The sequence below is a fragment of the Macaca fascicularis genome, chromosome 1, assembly GCF_037993035.2.
Source record: "Macaca fascicularis isolate 582-1 chromosome 1, T2T-MFA8v1.1".
NCBI lineage: Eukaryota > Metazoa > Chordata > Mammalia > Primates > Cercopithecidae > Macaca > Macaca fascicularis.
The window spans coordinates 86,352,803-86,371,434 of NC_088375.1; the positions used below are offsets into that span (position 1 = coordinate 86,352,803).

Here is an 18,632-nt window from a genome sequence, read left to right on the forward strand (position 1 = left end):
ACGCCGCCTCTAAGAGCAGTAGAGGGGACCTGGAGCTGGAGGGTTGGAAGAAGGGTGGTCACAGGCAAGCAGAAGGGGGCCTCAGAAAGACTGGACCTTGTTTTGAGTTTTTGGAGGAACCTCCGTCCTGTTTTCCGTGATGGCTGCACCAGTTTACGTTCCCCTCAACAGTGTGTGAAGGATCCCTTGTCTCCACATTGTGACCAACACTTGTTGTCTCTTGTCTTTTTGATAGTAGCCATTCTATCAGGTGTTCGGAGACATTTCATTCTGATTCTGATTTGCATTTTCCTGAATTTTTTTTTTTTTTTTTTTTGCGACAGGATCTCCCTCTGTGGCCCAGGCTGGAGTGCAGTGGTGCAATCTCGACTCACTGCAGCCTAGACTTCCCCGGCTCAAGGGATACTCCCTTCTCAGCCTCTGGACTAGATGGGACCACAGGAACCACCACGCGCCGCCGATTTAAAATTTTTTTTTTTGTAGAGAGGGAGTCTTCCTATGTTGCCCAAGCCGGTCTCCAAATCCTGGGCTCTAGCAATCCTCCCACCTCAGCCTCTGGGATTACAGGCATGAGCCACCGCATGGGCCCTCCTTGACTAGTAATGTTGAACACCTATTGATATACCTGTTGGCCATATGTCTGTCTTCTTGGGAGAAATGCCTATTTAGGTCCTTTTTCTATTTTTAAAGTTAGGTTATTCGGTCCTTGTTTTGTTTCGTTTTTACTATTAAGTTGTACGAGCTCTTATATATTTTGGGTATTGACCCCTTACCAGATGTATGGTCTGCAAATGTTTTCATCCATCCATAGGTTGCCTTTTAATTTTGTTGATCTAGCCATCTCACTTCTGAGTATTTGCCCAAAGGAAATAGAATCACTGTCATAAAGAGATACTTGTATTCCCATGTTCATTACAGCACTATTCACAATAGCTGAGATACAGAAACAACCTGAATGTCCATCCGTGAATGAATAAAGAAAATGTGGTATAGATATTATTGTTACATGCTATACTATACTATAATAATGAAAATTATTCAGGTCTGAAAAAGAAGGAAACCATGTCAACAACATGGATGAACCCAGAGGACATTATGCTAAGTGAAATAAGCCAGGCACAGAAAGACAAATAATACTGCATGAGCCATCTTATATATGGAGTCTGAAAAAGTCGGGGGCTGGGTGAGGAGGAGTGCAAAGCTTCAGTTATAAGACAAGTAGTTCTGGAGACCTGAAGCACAGCATGGAGACTCTGGTTAATAATATATCATGGACATGAAATTAACTGAGTAGATCTTACATGTTGTCACTGCACACACAGACACATGCACACACACAGACACATGCACACACACACAGGTAACCACATGAAGTGATGGGTGTGTTAATTGACTTGACTGTGGTAATCATTTCACCATGTGACATGTACCAAGACATCATGCTGTGCACCTTGAATATGTATGAGCTTTATTTGTGGATCATACTGTCAGAGGCATTTGAGTTAGAGCAACTCCATCTTGAACAGGGGCTGGGTAAAATAAGGCTGAGACCTGCTGGACTGCATTCCCAGGAGGTTAGACATTCTATGTTACAGGATGAGATAGGAGGTTGGCACAAGATATAGGTCACAAAGACCTTGCTGATGAAACAGCATGTGGTAAAGAAGGCAGCCAAATCCCACCAAAACCAAGATGGGGACTAATGTGACCTCTGGTCGTCCTCACTGCTCATTATAATACATTAATTATCATTAATTATAAGTAAAAGATACTCCCCCCTTAGTGTCATGACAATCTACAAATGCCATGGAAACATCAGAAAGTTTCCCTACATGGTCTATAAAGGTAAGGAACCCTCAGGTCCAAGAAATGCTTACCCCTTTCCTGGGAAACACATGAATGATCCACCCCTTGTTTAGCATATAATCAAGAAATGACCATAAAGGTGGCCAACCAGTAGTCCTCAGGGCTGCTCTGCCTATGGAATAGCCATTCTTTTATTCCTTTCTTCCTTTTTTTTTAATGGTGAAAAGATATATATATATATTTAGAATTAGCCAGCTGGACTCAGTTTAGATGATCCCAATTTTGTTGGTAACATCCAAAGCATCGTAATCAGGAGCCAGTCGAACATATGCTCTCCATCAGGCTGATGAAGGTGTTGACCTTGGCCACGTTAATGTCACAGAGCTTCTTCACAGCCTGTTTGATCTGGTGCTTGTTGGCTTTAACATCCACAGTGATCACAAGTGTGTTGTTGTCTTCTATCTTCTTCATGGCATACTCAGTGGTCAGCGGAAACTTGATGATAGCACAGTAGTCAAGCTTGTTGGGGACACTCTGCCGAGGATATTTGGGATGCCTCTGGAGTCTCAGTGTCTTGGGCCACCAGAAGGTGGGTGACATGTGGATCTTCTTTTTTTGTATGTGGTTATGGACACCTTTCAACACTGTCTTCTTGGCCTTCAAAGCCTTTGCTTTTTCCTCGGCTTTAGGAGGGGCAGGAGCTTCCTTCTTTGCTTTCAGTGCCATCTTGTGAAAAGCTCCTTTACTTTATTAATAATCTTGCTTTCACTTTATGCATCTGCCCCGAATTCTTTCTTGCATGAGATCCAAGAACCCTCTCTTGGGGTCTTGATTGAGCCCCCTTTCTGGTAACAGTACCTTAATGAAGCTGGGAAAAAATAAAAAGGGACCAATAAAGCATTCTCAACAACAAAGAGAGTGGGGCTTTTCTTTGTAGGGCCCTGTGAGGCCTTCCAAGAAGCAAGGGCTTTGAGACTGTGTGGGTAAAGCTCCTGGGGTTGGAAATGTGATAGTTTTATAACTGTGATGATAGGGGCAGGCACAGTGGCTCATGCCTGTAATTGGGAGTCCAGGGCCTTTGAATGCATGAGCACAGATGTTGGAGACCAGCCTGGGCAATATGGTGAAACCACTGTCTCTACAAAAAATACAAAAAACTACCCAGGTTTGGGGAGCCTGCCTGTAGTCCCAGCTACTCAGGAGGCTGAAGTGGGAGGATCGCTTGAGGTTGAGAAAGCAGTGAGCTGTGATTGTTGCCACTGCACTGCACTTCAGCCTGGGCAACAGAATGAGACCTTGTCTTGAAAACAAAACAAATATGATGATGGCAAGTCTATCATGCACAAGCATGCTGCCCCGCACACCTGCAGGGATAGTCCCACTGGTTGCACTTATCCGCTGTCCAGGTGTCCTTGAGAATGCAGCCAGGAGGGGTTTCTCCTGCCATCCCAGAGCTTGGCTTATGGCGGGAGTGATGTGACAGTCACCCACTCAGTGCCACGAAGGGAGGTAAAGTGGTGATTGGATGGAAAGTAGTGTGTCTGGGCTCCCTTGCCTTGGGGTCGCCTCCAACAGCTGCTGTGCCTGAGGGACTCATGAAAAGTCACCTTGAAGCTACAGGTCGTGGCATGGAAGGGCTCACAGACAATTTTAGAGTAAGGGTGTCACACCTATGCTAGGCGAGTCAACTTACCCCTCTCCACCTCCCATCCTGGGGTCAGGTGTCCATAGGTGTTGTCTCTCTCTGCTGTCAGACTTTTCCCAGATAAAGTCCTGCTTACGAAGACCAGGGCTCAGGTGCAAGAGCAGGAGGGGTCAGCCAGAAGGTCAGGGATGGGTTAGCTGGTGAGTCAGGAAAGGGTCAGTGGAAGGTCAGGAGGGGTTAGGGCTGGGTCAGGGAGGAGAAATGAGGGGTCACCCAAAGGGTCAGGAGGGGTCAGCTGAGGGGTCAGGGAGGGTTAGGAGGGGTCAGTCAGAGCATTAAGAAGGGGTCATCAGTGACTCAGCAGTGGGTTGGTGGTGGGGCCAAGGCCCCCTGGGGCCTCGCCTGGAAGCTGCTCACTGTCCCTCGGGCCACACGCTGGGGGTCACAGCAAGTCAGCAGGCCAACCTGGTGTGGTGTGCTGAGGGACAGCTCCAAGGCCGTGTGTGCCAGGGTGGGGGGACCTCTCACCACAGGTCCTGTGGGCTCCACCCTGACACTTCCTTTTTCCCATGAGCTCATCCAAACCACGACTTGAGTGACCACAAGCCATGGACTGTGGATGTTTCCCAGAGCTCCAGGCTCATACTCACCCACTTGATACTCACATCTGTTCAAGGGGCCTGACCACCCTGCAGAGAATCCCACAGAAGGTTCTCCATGCCCCAGCCCCACCCAAACACTGAGACTTCCCTCAGTCATCCCCAGCCCGGGAATGGCTCCATCCTTCTCTGGTCACTCAGTTAAGTAAAATAGACAAATGAAAGTTGTCCATGCAGGCTGCTGTAACAAAACACCACAGCCTGGGAAAGTTAAAGACAATAGGGTTTAGGGCTCACAGCTCTGGAGGCTGGAGTACAAGATCCAGAGATAAGTCATAAGTAGAGTTTGTGGGTCTCAAAGGCAGAGGCGGTGGCAGGACCAAAATACTGAATATGCAGGAGATAGTGAGTAAACAGAAGGCCTCAGGGGCCTCAGGGCACTAAACATTGATGATTGCTAAGTACACAAGTGCCACTTAATGTGCAGGATCACTAAATATACAACAGAAAGGCACTAAGTATTCATAGTCGTAAAATATACCAGAGACACTAAATATTCAGGATCACTAAACACATAGGAGGAACTAAATATTAATGATCACAAAATAGGCCGGGCGCGGTAGCTCATGCCTGTAATCTCAGCACTTTGGTAGGCCGAGGAGGGCGTGTCACGAGGTTAGGAGATCGAGACCATCCTGGCGAACACAGTGAAATCCCATCTCTACTAAAAATACAAAAAATAATAGCTGGGCATGGTGGCGGATGCCTGTAGTCCCAGCTACTCAGGAGGCTGAGGCAGGAGAATGGCATGAACTGGGGGGGCGGAGCTTACAGTGAGCGGAGATCGTGCCACTGCACTCCAGTCTGGATGACAGAGCGAGACTCCATCTCAAAAAAAAAAAAAGAAAAAAAATATATATATATATACCACAGACACTAAATATTGAGGATCGCTAAACACATAGGAGAAACTAAATATTAATGATCACAAAATATACAAGAAGCACTAAATATTCAGGATCACTAAATACATTAGAGACATTGAAAATCCAGGATTGGTAAATGTATGAGAGGCAAAGTGTTCATGCTCACTAGGTATACAAAGTACACTAAATATTAAATATTCAAGGTGACTAGTTGTACAAGAGGCACTAAATATTCATGATCACTAACTATACAAGAAGCACTAAATATTCAGGATTGCTAAATTTATGAGAGGCACTGAATACTTATGACCACTATATATACAAGATGCAGTACATGTTAGATGTTAATGATCCCTAAGTATACAAGAGGCACTAAATATTAAGATAAATAAACACGAGGCTTAGGTATCTAGGATGACTAGATATGCAAGAGGCACTAAATATTCAGGACAACACTAAGTATACAATAGGTAGTGAATATTCAGGATACGCTAAACAGGCCTGGCTCATTTGAGGCACTCCCGTTGGGATCACCATTCCAGCCCACCTTTCTCTATGGCATGGCCAGGACAGCCTGTGTCTCAGTGGCCACACGTGCCCACCATGGACCCACCAGCTGACCCAGCAGCTGACTCATCCTTGATTCCTCCTGACCCTCCATTGACCCTTCCCTGACTCACCACCTGAACTCCTCCCTGACCCCTCCTGACCCTCCGCTGGCCCTCGGTGGGTGGCGAAGGCCCAGAAGCCAGGTCTAGCCTGTTCACCAGATACCTGCTGTCTGGGAAGCCTGGCTCTCACCTCAGCCCCACAGGCCCACCGGCCACAATGCTTTGGGCTAGTTTGTTATCTTGACAGGAGAAACCTGGGCCTGGCCAGCCAGTGACCAGTAGGGCCCACTCAGGGCCATGAGTGGGCTGAGGGCACAGCCCACTGGGCAACAAAGATGGTCTGGGGCCCAAGGGCAGCTCCACGAGGGGTGGCTGCTGGGTCCAGGGTCTGGAAGCCAGGTGGTGCCCTGGACTTGGTGTTCCCAGCCGCCTGCCCAGAAGCAGCTGCCACTAGGCAGCAGTGAGACAGATATGGCCAGCATCCCACTGCAGCTGACGCTTGGTGAGTGGCATGCAGGAAACTAGAGACTCTTTCAGGCAGGTCCCAGGCCTACTCTGGCGATCAGAGTTGGGGGCCCTGTGAGATGGGAAAACACACAGACAGGGACAACGAGGATGAGTTCAGTACAACCCACACTGGACAGGGGTCAGAGCAGGTACCCAAAACTGCTTTCCTGAAGGACTGGCATCACAAACGCTTTAATGCAGCCTCTCAGGAGAGGAAGAAATTGCAGGGAAGAAGGTGGTAGTTTTTTATGTTTTGTTTTCTTTTTAATTGGAAGACTCAAGCATTTTGGTGTTGAGCCATGTGGGAACTGACCAGCTGGGGCTGGGGAGAGACCCACGGCCAGAAGAGGGGAGGAGAGGGATGTGGAATACGGCTGAGCCAAGCTGCGTTCTGCAAAACTGCAAGCTCTCTCTGTGGGTTACTCCTGAGGCTGGCTTCAGCTGCATTCTCCCTCTGGGACATATCTCCTTTTCTCTTCTTCCTCCATAAAGTGCCTGCCCATAGGGGTGTGTGAAGTATCAAGAGTAAACTTCCAGAGAAGGTGGGTGCATACTGGGAATGCAGCGGGCAGAGAAAGGTCACGATGCATCCACAGGAAGACAGCCAGCCCTGTGGAGATGAGCTGCCCACAGCCACCAACAGGACCCTCTTCTCTCCACAAGGTCCCCAAGTTATGGCTGCTGCACCAAAGGCAGTCCCTGCTGCCCCTCTTTATACCTGGGGTAGGCCAGTAGCATCCTGGAAAGCACTAGAATGGGCCTCTCTCCTCTCGGGCATCTGGTCTACCCTCCCCGCAGCCCTTCTGGGACCCCAGGCTTTCTTGCCTTTCCTTTCTGTTCTCCTGGTTACGGGACGATTTGGTACACATTCGTGTATTAGGTTCAGATTTTTAAAAACATTGAGTGGTGAAATTCACATGACACACAATGTACCATTTTAAAATACACAATTCAGGTGCATTTAGTACATTCACAATGTTATGCAGTTATCACCTTTGTCTAGTTCCAGAACATCCTCATCACCCCTAAAGGAAGCTGTCCCCACTAGGCAGGCACTCCCTTCCTCCAGCCCCTGACAGCCAACAGTCTGCCTTCAGTCCCTATGGATTTGCCTGTTCTGGACATTTCGTATCAATGGACTCAGACAATCTGTGGCCTTTGTATCTGGCTTACTTGACTGAGCATGTTGTCAAGATTCATCCCTGTAGTAGCATGTCAGTGCTTCATTTCTTTTGAATGACTGAATAATATTTCATTGTAATTGGATAGACCCCAATCTGCTTACCCATTCCTTAGTTGATGGACATTTGGGTTGTTTCTACCTTCTGTATTTCATGAATAATGCTGCCATGAGCATTTGTGTACATGTTTGTGAATAAATGTATATTTTCATTTATCTTGGGTATATATACCTAGGACTGGAATTGCAGGACCATACGGTGATGTCTTCTTTATGTGAGAGTCTAATGAAGCTGAGTGCTCCATTACAGGCTCATGCCTGTAATCCCAGCACTTTGGGAGGCCAAGGCGGGCAGATCACCTGAGGTCAGGAGTTTGAGACCAGTCTGACCAACAAGGTGGTGAAACCCTGTTTCTACTAAAAATACAAAAATTTGCCAGGCGTGGTGGCAGGCGCCTGTAGTCCCAGCTGCTTGGGAGGCTGAGACAGGATAATTGCTCCAACCCTGGAGGCAGAGGTTGCAGTGAGCTGAGATCTCGCCACTCCACTGAGATCATACCACTGCACTCCAGCCTGGGCTACAAAGAGATACTCCATCTCAAAAAAAAAAAAAAACAAAAAACAAACAAACAAACAAAAAACAGCCAGGCATGGTGGCGGGCGCTACTTGGGAGGCTGAGGCAGAAGAATCACTTGAACCCAGTAGGCAGAAGTTCCAGTGAGCCGAGATCACTCCACTGCACTCCAGCCTGGGACACAGGGCATGGCTTTATCTTAAAAAAAAAATGAAAATAAAAATAAAAAAGAGTCTAATGAACTTTCTTTTACTGAAGCAGGCAGCACTGGGTAATTTACTACATTTCTGAATTGGATAACCGGATAGAGAACCAGATCTTAGACCAAAGCTATCCAGTGGAACTTTCTGTGATGCTGGAAACATTCTGTATCTGTGCTAACATGGTATCCACTGGCCACATGTGGTTAAGATGACTGATGAACTACATTTTGTATTAAATTTTAATTATCTGAAAATTAAATAGCCTGTGTGGTTCGTTGCTGTGTGTGAAACACCACAGCCTCAGAGATAACAAACGCAGTGCTACCCCAAAGTAGCCCTCCCAGTACGCTGCCTCCCCCTTCACTCCATTTGAGAACCTTTTACAAAATCTGGAAATCCATGGTGATAATCAAAACACTTAAAGCCCCCAGACCCTGCAAAAACCTTAAATACCATTAAAGTGTATTTGAAGAGATAGAGTGACCTACATAGATATAAATACATAAAGATAAATTTCAACTGAAAATGAAGGCTTTCACAAGAAAAATAATGAAAAGAGCTCTGAAGGCTACTTCCTTTCCTGGCCAGTCCTTGCAGTTTTGTTTTACTGAAATGCTGCCCACTCATGACACACACTGTGAATATTGTGCTGTTTAGATCCACACTGTTGGAGCAGCTGCTTACCAATTTTTGGTTCAAATAGTTTCATAGCACTGGGATATTTTCTAAAGACACGCAGATTTGTGGTTAGCTGGTGTCCAGGAAGGCGACTTGAGTAGACCCAATTTTAATAGGGTAAATATAAATTATATAATATTCCTGAATCATTTTACTGGCCTATATTTGTTATTACAATAAATAATAATTGCTAATTACCCTGATCTGATAATAAATATATTCAAAATATCACTATGTACCCCATGCAATATACAATTGTTAGGTGTCAATTAACTAAATACTATCACATTGGGGATTAAAGAAAAAAAACAAAGTAGGAATCATTCATATTTTGAGAAATAGATTAATGAAAACTGTACAGATAACAACAGAAGAGTAACACTTTCTGAGCTCTGATTTTGTGGCAAACATTTTTTAAGGGATTATAATGGATTAAATCAATGAACCTCTCTCCTCCAAGATTTAGAGGTTATTAACACAGCCATTTCAGTTAATTTGCCTGGAGGTCTCTGACCCTCTTAAACCCTCCTTTTTATAAGGAAAAATGTAGTTACAAACAGTTATTTTCCTCAAGTCCACATGTGTCATCATTCATCTGGTTCTAACAATACTCATTGTAAATTTGCTTAACTCGCAGATTTAGTTTTCCTTTTCAGAATCAGTGTACAAATTATTTTGTTCTGATTTTAGCAATCAATTTAAGCGGATCTTTGATTAATGTTTGACCAACTGGAATTAAACAAACTAAATTCCTTTAAATAATTATCCTATTCCAAATTAAGTCTTCTTAAAAGGTTTATACTTTTCAGCATCTGCTAATCTGGTTCCTTTTAAGTACTGAACCTTTCCTCATGACCTTTAGAATTCCCAGCCAAATAGATTAAATCTTAACCCTGGTGGAGCTCACATTGTTAAAACTTAGCAATTTAAATAGAATCCATAGACTCACTCTTCAGAATTAAAGTGCAAACTACTTAGAGATCATAAATACTTTTAATATCAGATAAATCATTAAGAAATTGCATTCTGTACTCGACGACCACACTGGAACCTTGCCGGAGTCAAGAGAACTTGTCACTAGTAATTATGAAGACACCTTTACGGTGAGCGTATTAAAACCCCTACCAGAGGTTTTCGATGGGACTCAAGAGCAAGGGGTAGCCACCTGTGGGCGAGGGTTCCTTGCTGTTAACAGAACACGTTGCCCACCAGGCGAGTATGCGACCCAATCAGTCTCCAGGGTCTCGGTTCCCGTTGCGCCCTTCCCCGTGGCCACTGCGCTCATTCATGAGCCTAGGGTGATCAGGACTCCGTCCTATAAAGAACTGCAGGCTCAGTGAGACTCTTTTCTCGAGATGGTGGGTGGCTCTGAAAAGAGCCTTTATGTCCATCAAAGGGGCCCCGGGGGCAGCGGGCGGCCTCACTTGCCCTTGGCCTTGTGGTGGCTCTCCGTCTTCTTGGGCAGCAGCACGGCCTGGATGTTGGGCAGGACGCCGCCCTGCGCGATGGTCACGCGGCCCAGCAGCTTGTTGAGCTCCTCGTCGTTGCGGATGGCAAGCTGCAGGTGGCGCGGGATGATGCGCGTCTTCTTGTTGTCGCGCGCCGCGTTGCCGGCAAGCTCCAGAATCTCGGCGGTCAGGTACTCCAGCACCGCGGCCAGATAGACCGGGGCGCCGGCCCCCACGCGCTCGGAATAATTGCCCTTGCGGAGCAACCGGTGCACTCGGCCCACGGGGAACTGCAGCCCCGCGCGCGATGAGCGCGACTTGGCCTTGGCGCGCGCCTTGCCGCCCTGCTTACCGCGACCAGACATTTCCGATTCAAGGGCAAAAGACAACAAGAATCCAAAAGCGAGACCGAAAACAAGAGGGAAGAGAACTCCAGCGAGCCCTTATCTATGGTAAGGAGGTAGGCTAGACCGCGGAGTTCGATTGGATGGCTATGGTAGCCAATCAGAAAAAGAACCTGGCACTCCTAATTTGCGTATTCCTTTCCCAGCGATGACGTAGAACAACGTTTGATCCAATCAGAAGTGAGCAAATCCTGAGCCTTCATTTGAATACAAAACGTACAAATAGAGTTACTCCGAGCGCTGTGCGTTTTTTTGGAGAGACACAGCCATCATGCCAGACCCGTCCAAATCGGCTCCTGCGCCCAAGAAGGGTTCTAAAAAGGCCGTCACCAAGGCGCAGAAGAAGGACGGCAAGAAGCGCAAACGCGGCCGCAAGGAGAGCTATTCTATCTATGTGTACAAGGTGCTGAAGCAGGTGCACCCCGACACCGGCATCTCGTCCAAGGCCATGGGCATCATGAACTCCTTCGTCAATGATATCTTCGAGCGCATCGCCAGCGAGGCCTCCCGTCTGGCGCACTACAACAAGCGCTCCACCATCACGTCCCGCGAAGTGCAGACGGCCGTGCGCCTGCTGCTGCCGGGCGAGCTGGCCAAGCACGCTGTGTCCGAGGGCACCAAGGCTGTCACCAAGTACACCAGCTCCAAGTGAGGCGTTTCCCGGCGTCCTGAACCCAAAGGCTCTTTTCAGAGCCACCCACACGATCGAGAAAGGGTTTCGAACACGGTGAAGGGTTATGTAACCTAATATGTCTCCATGCGCCCTAGCGGTTGCCGGGTGCGGCCGAATGTGAGCCTCCTCTGTGTGTGTGTGTGTGTGTGTGTGTGTGTGTGTGTGTGTGTGTGTGCGCGCGCGCGCGCGCGCCGGCAGAGAACGAGAAAAACTGCTCATTACAGAAATTGGGGTAGAAACAGTGCTCAGGTGATGTAGCTCAGTAATGTTGGGAGCCAATCAAGGACCCCCTCTCCACCCCCTCCCTCCGCGCGGACATATTAACACGCGACGAGACTTTTTGTTTTTTTTTTGAGACGGAGTCTGCTCTGTCGCTAGGCTGGAGTGCAGTGGCGTAATCTCGGCTCACTGCAACCTCCGCCTCCTGGGTTCAAGCGATTCTCGTGCCTCAGCCTTACGAGTAGCTGGGATTACAGGCATGGGCCACCACGCCTGGCTAAATTTTTGTATTTTTAGTAGAGACGGGGGTTCCACCATGTTGGCCAGGATGGTCTCGATCTCCTGACCTGTTGATCCATCCGCCTCGGCCTTCCAAAGTGCGGGGGTTACAAGCGTGAGCCACCGCGCCCGACCCCAAATGTCTTTTATAAGCAAGTGGTGCATTCTTGGATGTTGAGCGCTTGCGCCCGGTTCAGGACCGGGTCCAACTGAGCTTGGCGTGCGCGGTGCACGTGAGCGGTGCGGGTCACCTCCCCCAGAAAGACCCTGTGCCAACCTCCCCATCCCTACCCGCACCCCATGGGTGAGGCCAGACGTGGCTCAAGACCACGGGCTCTGAGGCCATGGGCGTTGTCACGTTCCCCTGGCGGTGGTGCCTGGCTCTGCATTTGCTTAAGACTTCCATCCCTGCCTGGACCAGAGAGACATACTTAGATTTAAGTGATGAACATTCCGGGAGGATATTTTCCTGGCAGGATACTGCGATGGCAGGATGTTTGATACCGAATCGAAGCGCTGCGTCAAAGCAGCGCCCTGCTCTGGGGAGCCGGATGTAATAAGCGACCCCAGCTGCCGGTAGCTTTAACCCTTATGGGAGTGGGGGTGGGGGAAGGGTTAATTCAGGAGGGAAAGAATTCCGTTTTTCTGAGCAAATGTAGCTACCTCCCTCTTCTACCACATTGTTTTCTGCGAGGCGTTAGCAACACAGAATTCCTTTCCTACCCCCTCCAAATTCACGGCATTTATTTGGGGACTGCCATTTTGGCGCAGGAAAGCTCTTTGGCACGAAGAGTTTTCGCTCTGGAAAGGGCATTGTTTACGTTTTCATGACTTGGCTTTTCTTGTTTAGAAAAAGGAGATTTCCAGTAATTGCTTCCCCAAACCATTGTGAAAATTCGAAGTATTGAGCGTTTGTGTCACCGTTTCCAGCAGGGAATAAAAATTCAATAAAGCTAAATGAGAATTTTTTTTTTTTTTTTTGAGACGGAGTCTTGATCTGTCGCCCAGGCTGGAGTGCAATGGCGGGGTCTCTGCTCACTGCAACCTCCGCCTCCCGGGTTCAAACGATTCCCTTGCTTCGGCCTATGGAGTGGCTGGGACTACAGGCGTGCGCCACCCACGCCCAGCTAATTTTTGTATTTTCAGTAGAGAAGGAGTTTCACCATGTTGACCAGGATGGTCTCGATCTCTTGACCTCGTGATCCACCCGCCTTGACCTCCCAAAGTGCTGGGATTACAGGCGTGAGCCACTTCTCCCGGCCGAGAAATAATTTTTTAATAAAATTAAATGAAAACTATTTTTCCCCCCAAGTCATCTCTCCAAAGGGAACGCGTTGTGTGCCTGGGATGCGGAAGGAAAGGTCAATGTGAACATCCTCGACCAAAACGGCTTTGTCCACTACTCCCCACCTTTTTTCCTGCCTGGTTTCTCTAAAGAATCTTTGAGAACCTTGCATATTTTAAAGCTATCTAAAATATTTTTATTTACAATTAAAATAGTTGCAAAGATACAAATATCAATATGGGACTTTTTAAAAATCAAAATTCTCACATCAGTCTTAAGGTGCCTTTTGGAATATCAATATGATAGTATAATTAATTCATAAAATACATGACCAAATTTTTCTTTGACAATGAGAAGTTTCAGATGATTTTTTTCTTCCTGAATGCCTATTTCTATTCTCCATTTGCCTTACAATTTCACCCTACCATAATATATCTATTGTATGTTTAATGGTGTTTTGTCTATTATCGTTCTCTGCAAAAAAGTCTACATTGAAATTTAAACTACCTCTGGGTAGTCTCTCAGTGTTTTAGAAAAATCATCTCGACAGTACACAATTGTTCAAAACATAAATAATTTGATAGATTATTATCAAACAGATAAACTTTTAGTGAAACTGACTCTTTTAATGAGCTGGATGGTGCATCTACTCTTCTCTTCCCCTTTCCACCTCAGTGACTGCATGCATGCAGTGTTCATATGGTTACAGTGTTAGCAGAGCATGGGATCATTTCCATATGGTTACAATGCTAGCAGTGCACGGGCTCATTTCCATTCTGTTTTGTTTTGATGTATGCTCCAAAAAAATTTAGAAAAAATGCACAGGAACAGCAACTTTGTCATAGGCATTTTATTCCATTCTTTGCATCCCCAGTTATAATCCAAATAATAAACAGTGATCCATCATCAAAAGTAAGTCGGACTTATCAACACCCTTAGTATTTTCAAGAAATATAGAATTTGTATGAAAAGCTATTGAATCCAGCCCTCTCCACTATGAAACAGGTGCCCAATGACTGGAACATCCAAGCCCTCAGCCTCCTGTCAGCATGGATTGGAAGTCAATACCTTAAACATTTGCAGCTGTGAAATTACTCTCACAGATCCATATAGTTCTCCACCTTAAGGAACTTAAAACATAGGTTTAATAAAGTGAAACCAGTCTCCAGCAGAGAGAGTGAATGATTGTGTTAGCACAAGGCAACAACGCTGGTTGGTGCCAGAGATCAAATCAAGGCAGAAGATGAACATTTCATGACCATTTCCAAGTGTAATTCTCTAAGAAGGCATTTTGTGATGGATAATGTCAAACGTCAGTCAATTCATATCTCAGTCCTTCTGATTCCCCTGACACAAACTTGAAGTAAAAACAGGCTGTCTGTCTCTTCCTGCTGCGTTAGCACCCCCAGGCCCAGAATGCATGGGATTTGTACCTCTCTCCCAGGACAGGAATCTGTTAAGGGAGAGGCAAAGAAGGTAAAACAGGATCCCTGCTACTGAGATTTTATAATGGAGAAAATTCAGAGCAATTGTGTCCAGAACCCATTTCTCTAATTATAGTGTTACAACGGAGAAAGACAAATGTTAATGATAAACGGAGTGCACATCAAATATGTCAGAATCCACGGGAATTAGGACCCACTCAACAAAATGGAAGCATTTTCTGGGTTGGAGAGACATGCCAAGATTCTCAAACTAAGCCAGATTTTTAAACTAAGGTTCATATCTCACCTATCTGAGATGAGTGAGTGACAATCACTGAAATACATGTCAGATTGTATGCCTACAAAATCCCTCCAGACTGGCATACAATCTGAAATGTATTTAAGAGATTGCCCCTCACCCATATCAGATGGAAATTTCAAGTCAGATTGGCTAATTATTATGCAGTAAATAAAATAATTTGGATGGAATCATCTCCAATTAAAGTGACTTTGATTAAAAAAACAAAAAATAACATGTTGGTGAGAACGCGGGGAAAGGGAATGCTTGTACACTGCTGATAAGAATGTAAATCAGTACAGCCACTATAGAGACGAGTATGGGCATTCTTAAATAAACTAAAAACAGACTTACCATATGATCCAGCAACCCCACTGCTGGGTATATACCCAAAATAAAGGAAATCGGTATATCAAAGAGATGTCTGCAGTCTCATGTTCATTGCAGCACTATTTATAATAGCCAAGAAAGAGAGTTAACCTTAATGCCCATCAGTAGATAAATGGATAAAGAATATGTGGTATATTTACACATTCAAATACAATTTGGCCATAAAAAAATAATGAAATCCCATCATTAGCAGCACCATGGATGGAACTGGAGGACATTATATTAAGTGAAACAAATCAGGCACAGAAAGACAAATACTGCATGATCTCACTCATACGTGGGAGCTAAGAACATGGGTCTCACGGAGGTAGAAAGTTGATTACTGGTTACCAGAAGCTGGGAAGAGTGGTGGGGAAAGGAGGAGATGAAGCCGATCAATGGGTACAAAAATACACTTAGGAGAAATAGTAACATCTAGTGTTGGTTAGAAAAGTAGGGTGACTGCAGGTAACAATAATTAGTTGTATTGCTGGAGGAGAGGAATTGGAATGATCTCGACCTGAAGAGGGGGTGAATATGATGACGGATGTCCCAGTTGCCCTGGTTTGATTGTTATGCCTATGCATATATCAAAATATCGTATGTATCCCCCAAATATGTACAATTATTATGTACTACTAATAAAAAAGCTTATTGCTCTGAAAAAGTGCTCTAAAAAATAAAGCCTAGGACAGGCGCGGTGGCTCACACCTGTAATCCCAGCACTTTGGGAGGCCGAGGCAAGTGGATCACGAGGTCAGGAGATCCAGACCATCCTGGCTAACACGGTGAAACCCCGTCTCTACTAAAAATACAAAAAAATTAGCCGGGCGTGGTGGCGGGTGCCTGTAGTCCCAGCTAATCGGGAGACTGAGGCAGGAGAATGGCCTGAACCCAGGAGGCGGAGCTTTCAGTGAGCCGAGAGTGCCACTGCACTCCAGCCTGGGCAACAGAGCGAGACTCCGTCTCAAAAAATAAAATAAAATAAAATTAAATTAAAAAATAAAACCTATTTACAAAAAGAATTTGGAGGAAAGAAAACTCCCTTTAAGAAAAAACTAACCCAAGAAAATTGATATACTTTACGAGACCATAGAGGTTAAATGTTGATAAATGCTTGGCTGTCATTGTGTTGGGGGTGTGCAGTGGGAACTGAGCCTGGGTAGAGTGCATCCTCTACCAGTGGGAACTGAGCCTGGAATCTGAATCCTAATTCCAGGCAACGTTTCTGCTTAGAGGGTGGTTGGGGTGACACAGGTACGGGGTATTTTTAGGGAGAGGACAGCCTGGGCCCCAGTCAGGCCTGCATGCCTTAGTTTTTACTTAATGTGTCATCCAGAGATCATACTTACTTTGCCTATGATTTGCTGGAATTTTTTAAAAAAGCACTATATTTGCATTATTCAAAATAATCTTTCACTGTGCATTTTGCGTACACACACATACACACACATTTTTGGGATAAAATACCAGAATCCCTTAATTGGGGAAATTTTAACTGAGTGATAAGGAGATATGTGAGCCTGCTGTTTTGATGTTTCAAGCAGGAAGGCGTGGCATAAAGAGCTGCCTAGGCGCAACGCCGCTGGAAAGGTTTAGGCTAGAAGCTCCTGGTGTCTAGTTGTGGCTAAGGAGAGAGGAAAGGGGCGGGAGAAGGACGGACCCAAGCACCCGCACCCAGACGGCGCGACAAACCCCTCACCCCCAACCCCGGACCTCAGTGAGCACGTCCTCCAGTCTCAGCCACCAGGAGGCACTGGGGGAGGGTAAGTGGCACAAGATCTTCCTGGAGGTGACCCACGCTCCTCACGCGCAGGGCGTGCGCCACACACAGATCTTTGGATAGGATCCATGGTTCAATCTCCTGTACTGCGCCCTCTCTGACTTTGCCTGTGGCCAAGAGAAGACGAACGCAGCCTTTCTAAGGGAAATGCGCCATTACAGACAGGAAGACTAGTTTTATCTCTAAGACTTGCGCCTCCACAACTCACTCTACCTTCCCCCGTTACTCCAGTTAAATCACAGGTCACAACCAGACCAGGTGGCACGCTCCTTTTTGAGCTTGGAGGTGGCTCTGAAAAGAGCCTTTGGGTTCGGGGCGCCGGGACGCGCCTCACTTGGAGCTGGTGTACTTGGTGACAGCCTTGGTGCCCTCGGACACGGCGTGCTTGGCCAGCTCGCCCGGCAGCAGTAGGCGCACGGCCGTCTGCACTTCGCGGGACGTGATGGTGGAGCGCTTGTTGTAGTGCGCCAGACGGGAGGCCTCGCTGGCGATGCGCTCGAAGATATCATTGACGAAGGAGTTCATGATGCCCATGGCCTTGGACGAGATGCCGGTGTCGGGGTGCACCTGCTTCAGCACCTTGTACACGTAGATAGAATAGCTCTCCTTGCGGCCGCGTTTGCGCTTCTTGCCGTCCTTCTTCTGCGCCTTGGTGATGGCCTTCTTGGAGCCCTTTTTGGGAGCCGGAGCCGCCCGCGATGGCTCCGGCATGGCGGGGTGACAAGAGCTCCTAGACGAACGCGGACGCGAGGCGGGCAGGGCTATTTGCCATCTTTATATTCAAATGAAGGCTCCAAATCTGTACGGTCTGATTGGACGGCCTGACGCCGAGGCCGCCACCGGGAGGAATTTATGCAAAGAGGAGAGTCCGGTTCTTCTTTCCTATTGGACGGTGGTCCAACCAATCCCAAGGCATATCCGCCGCGCACAGGAGCTGAGGTTGCGCATCTTTGTTCAAAGCCTTTGTTTTAAACCTGGAGATTTTTGTGTCCGCAGCGGATCTGGACGTAGCTAAAAAGAAACTGAAAAACGGTTTCAACCCCAAATTGCAGTCTTCTCTGGCTGTGAGGCACATACATGGGGGCATTTTTTTTTCCTGAGGCACACAGCTAAGGAGTGGTAGTTAGTGCTTATTTAGAAGGGGAGGTGGGGGTGGGAATGGCAGTTTGCAACGACCTTAACCCTTCATATCTTGCCCTTCCCTCCATTCCTCCAAAGATCAAAGGGATGCATTCCTCTCAGAATTCAATTGTAAATCCAAACGGTTCGTTAGGAAATACAGAAAATAGTACAGAAAACATACAAACGTACTTAACTTGGAATTGTAGTCATGAGGCAGAGTTTTAACTGGAGAAAGAAATTGAATGGTTTTCAAATGAAACCTAGTCCTTTCTACTGTTTTAAAAATCCCCCCAAACCCCTTTGAAGTGACAGCCATAATGCAAAGGGCTTGCTATGGGCGATCTCATTTGTTTCCCAGTGTCCCCGAGAGGTGGGTACTGTGATTGCTTGCGATTACCCGTCAGAGGGCAGGCTTATGGAAGGCACTGTCTCCGAGCTGCGCCTCTCTCCCCGCCATTATATTAACTCCCAATGAAGAAACGTAAGGTGTTGTGTATTTCAGCTTCAACAGAAGAGCTGGTTAAAAAAGCAGAATCTCGGGCCCACTCCAATCGGATTGAGTCAGAATTTGCATTTTAAAAAGACTTGTGCGCACTTT

General features: G+C 46.6%; 3 protein-coding genes and 1 pseudogene across 3 annotated transcripts; 1 reads left to right on the top strand and 3 right to left on the bottom strand.

Annotated features, from left to right (window-relative positions):
* Positions 1-461: 461 nt before the first annotated feature.
* Positions 462-2,863, bottom strand: LOC102140417 (large ribosomal subunit protein uL23 pseudogene; annotated as a pseudogene).
* A 6,844-nt stretch (positions 2,864-9,707) lies between these two features.
* Positions 9,708-10,594, bottom strand: H2AC25 (H2A clustered histone 25). Its single transcript, XM_005541083.5, has one exon. It carries the CDS (start codon positions 10,541-10,543, stop codon positions 10,151-10,153), a length of 393 nt encoding a protein of 130 aa, XP_005541140.1. The 5' UTR covers positions 10,544-10,594; the 3' UTR covers positions 9,708-10,150.
* Positions 10,595-10,828: 234 nt separating this feature from the next.
* Positions 10,829-13,485, top strand: H2BC26 (H2B clustered histone 26). Its single transcript, XM_005541082.5, has one exon. The coding sequence runs from the start codon at positions 10,854-10,856 to the stop codon at positions 11,232-11,234; it is 381 nt and encodes a 126-aa protein (XP_005541139.1). The 5' UTR covers positions 10,829-10,853; the 3' UTR covers positions 11,235-13,485.
* Positions 13,486-17,072: 3,587 nt separating this feature from the next.
* On the bottom strand, positions 17,073-17,652 carry LOC102140817 (H2B.U histone 2). The gene has a single exon (XM_045398477.2). The coding sequence runs from the start codon at positions 17,621-17,623 to the stop codon at positions 17,243-17,245; it is 381 nt and encodes a 126-aa protein (XP_045254412.1). The 5' UTR covers positions 17,624-17,652; the 3' UTR covers positions 17,073-17,242.
* Between the last annotated feature and the right edge of the window lie 980 nt (positions 17,653-18,632).

Bases quoted from the DNA above. Each gene is read 5' to 3' on its own strand.
- H2BC26 (XM_005541082.5), top strand. From the start codon at position 10,854: ATGCCAGACCCGTCCAAATCGGCTCCTGCGCCCAAGAAGGGTTCTAAA.
- LOC102140817 (XM_045398477.2), bottom strand. From the start codon at position 17,623: ATGCCGGAGCCATCGCGGGCGGCTCCGGCTCCCAAAAAGGGCTCCAAG.
- H2AC25 (XM_005541083.5), bottom strand. From the start codon at position 10,543: ATGTCTGGTCGCGGTAAGCAGGGCGGCAAGGCGCGCGCCAAGGCCAAG.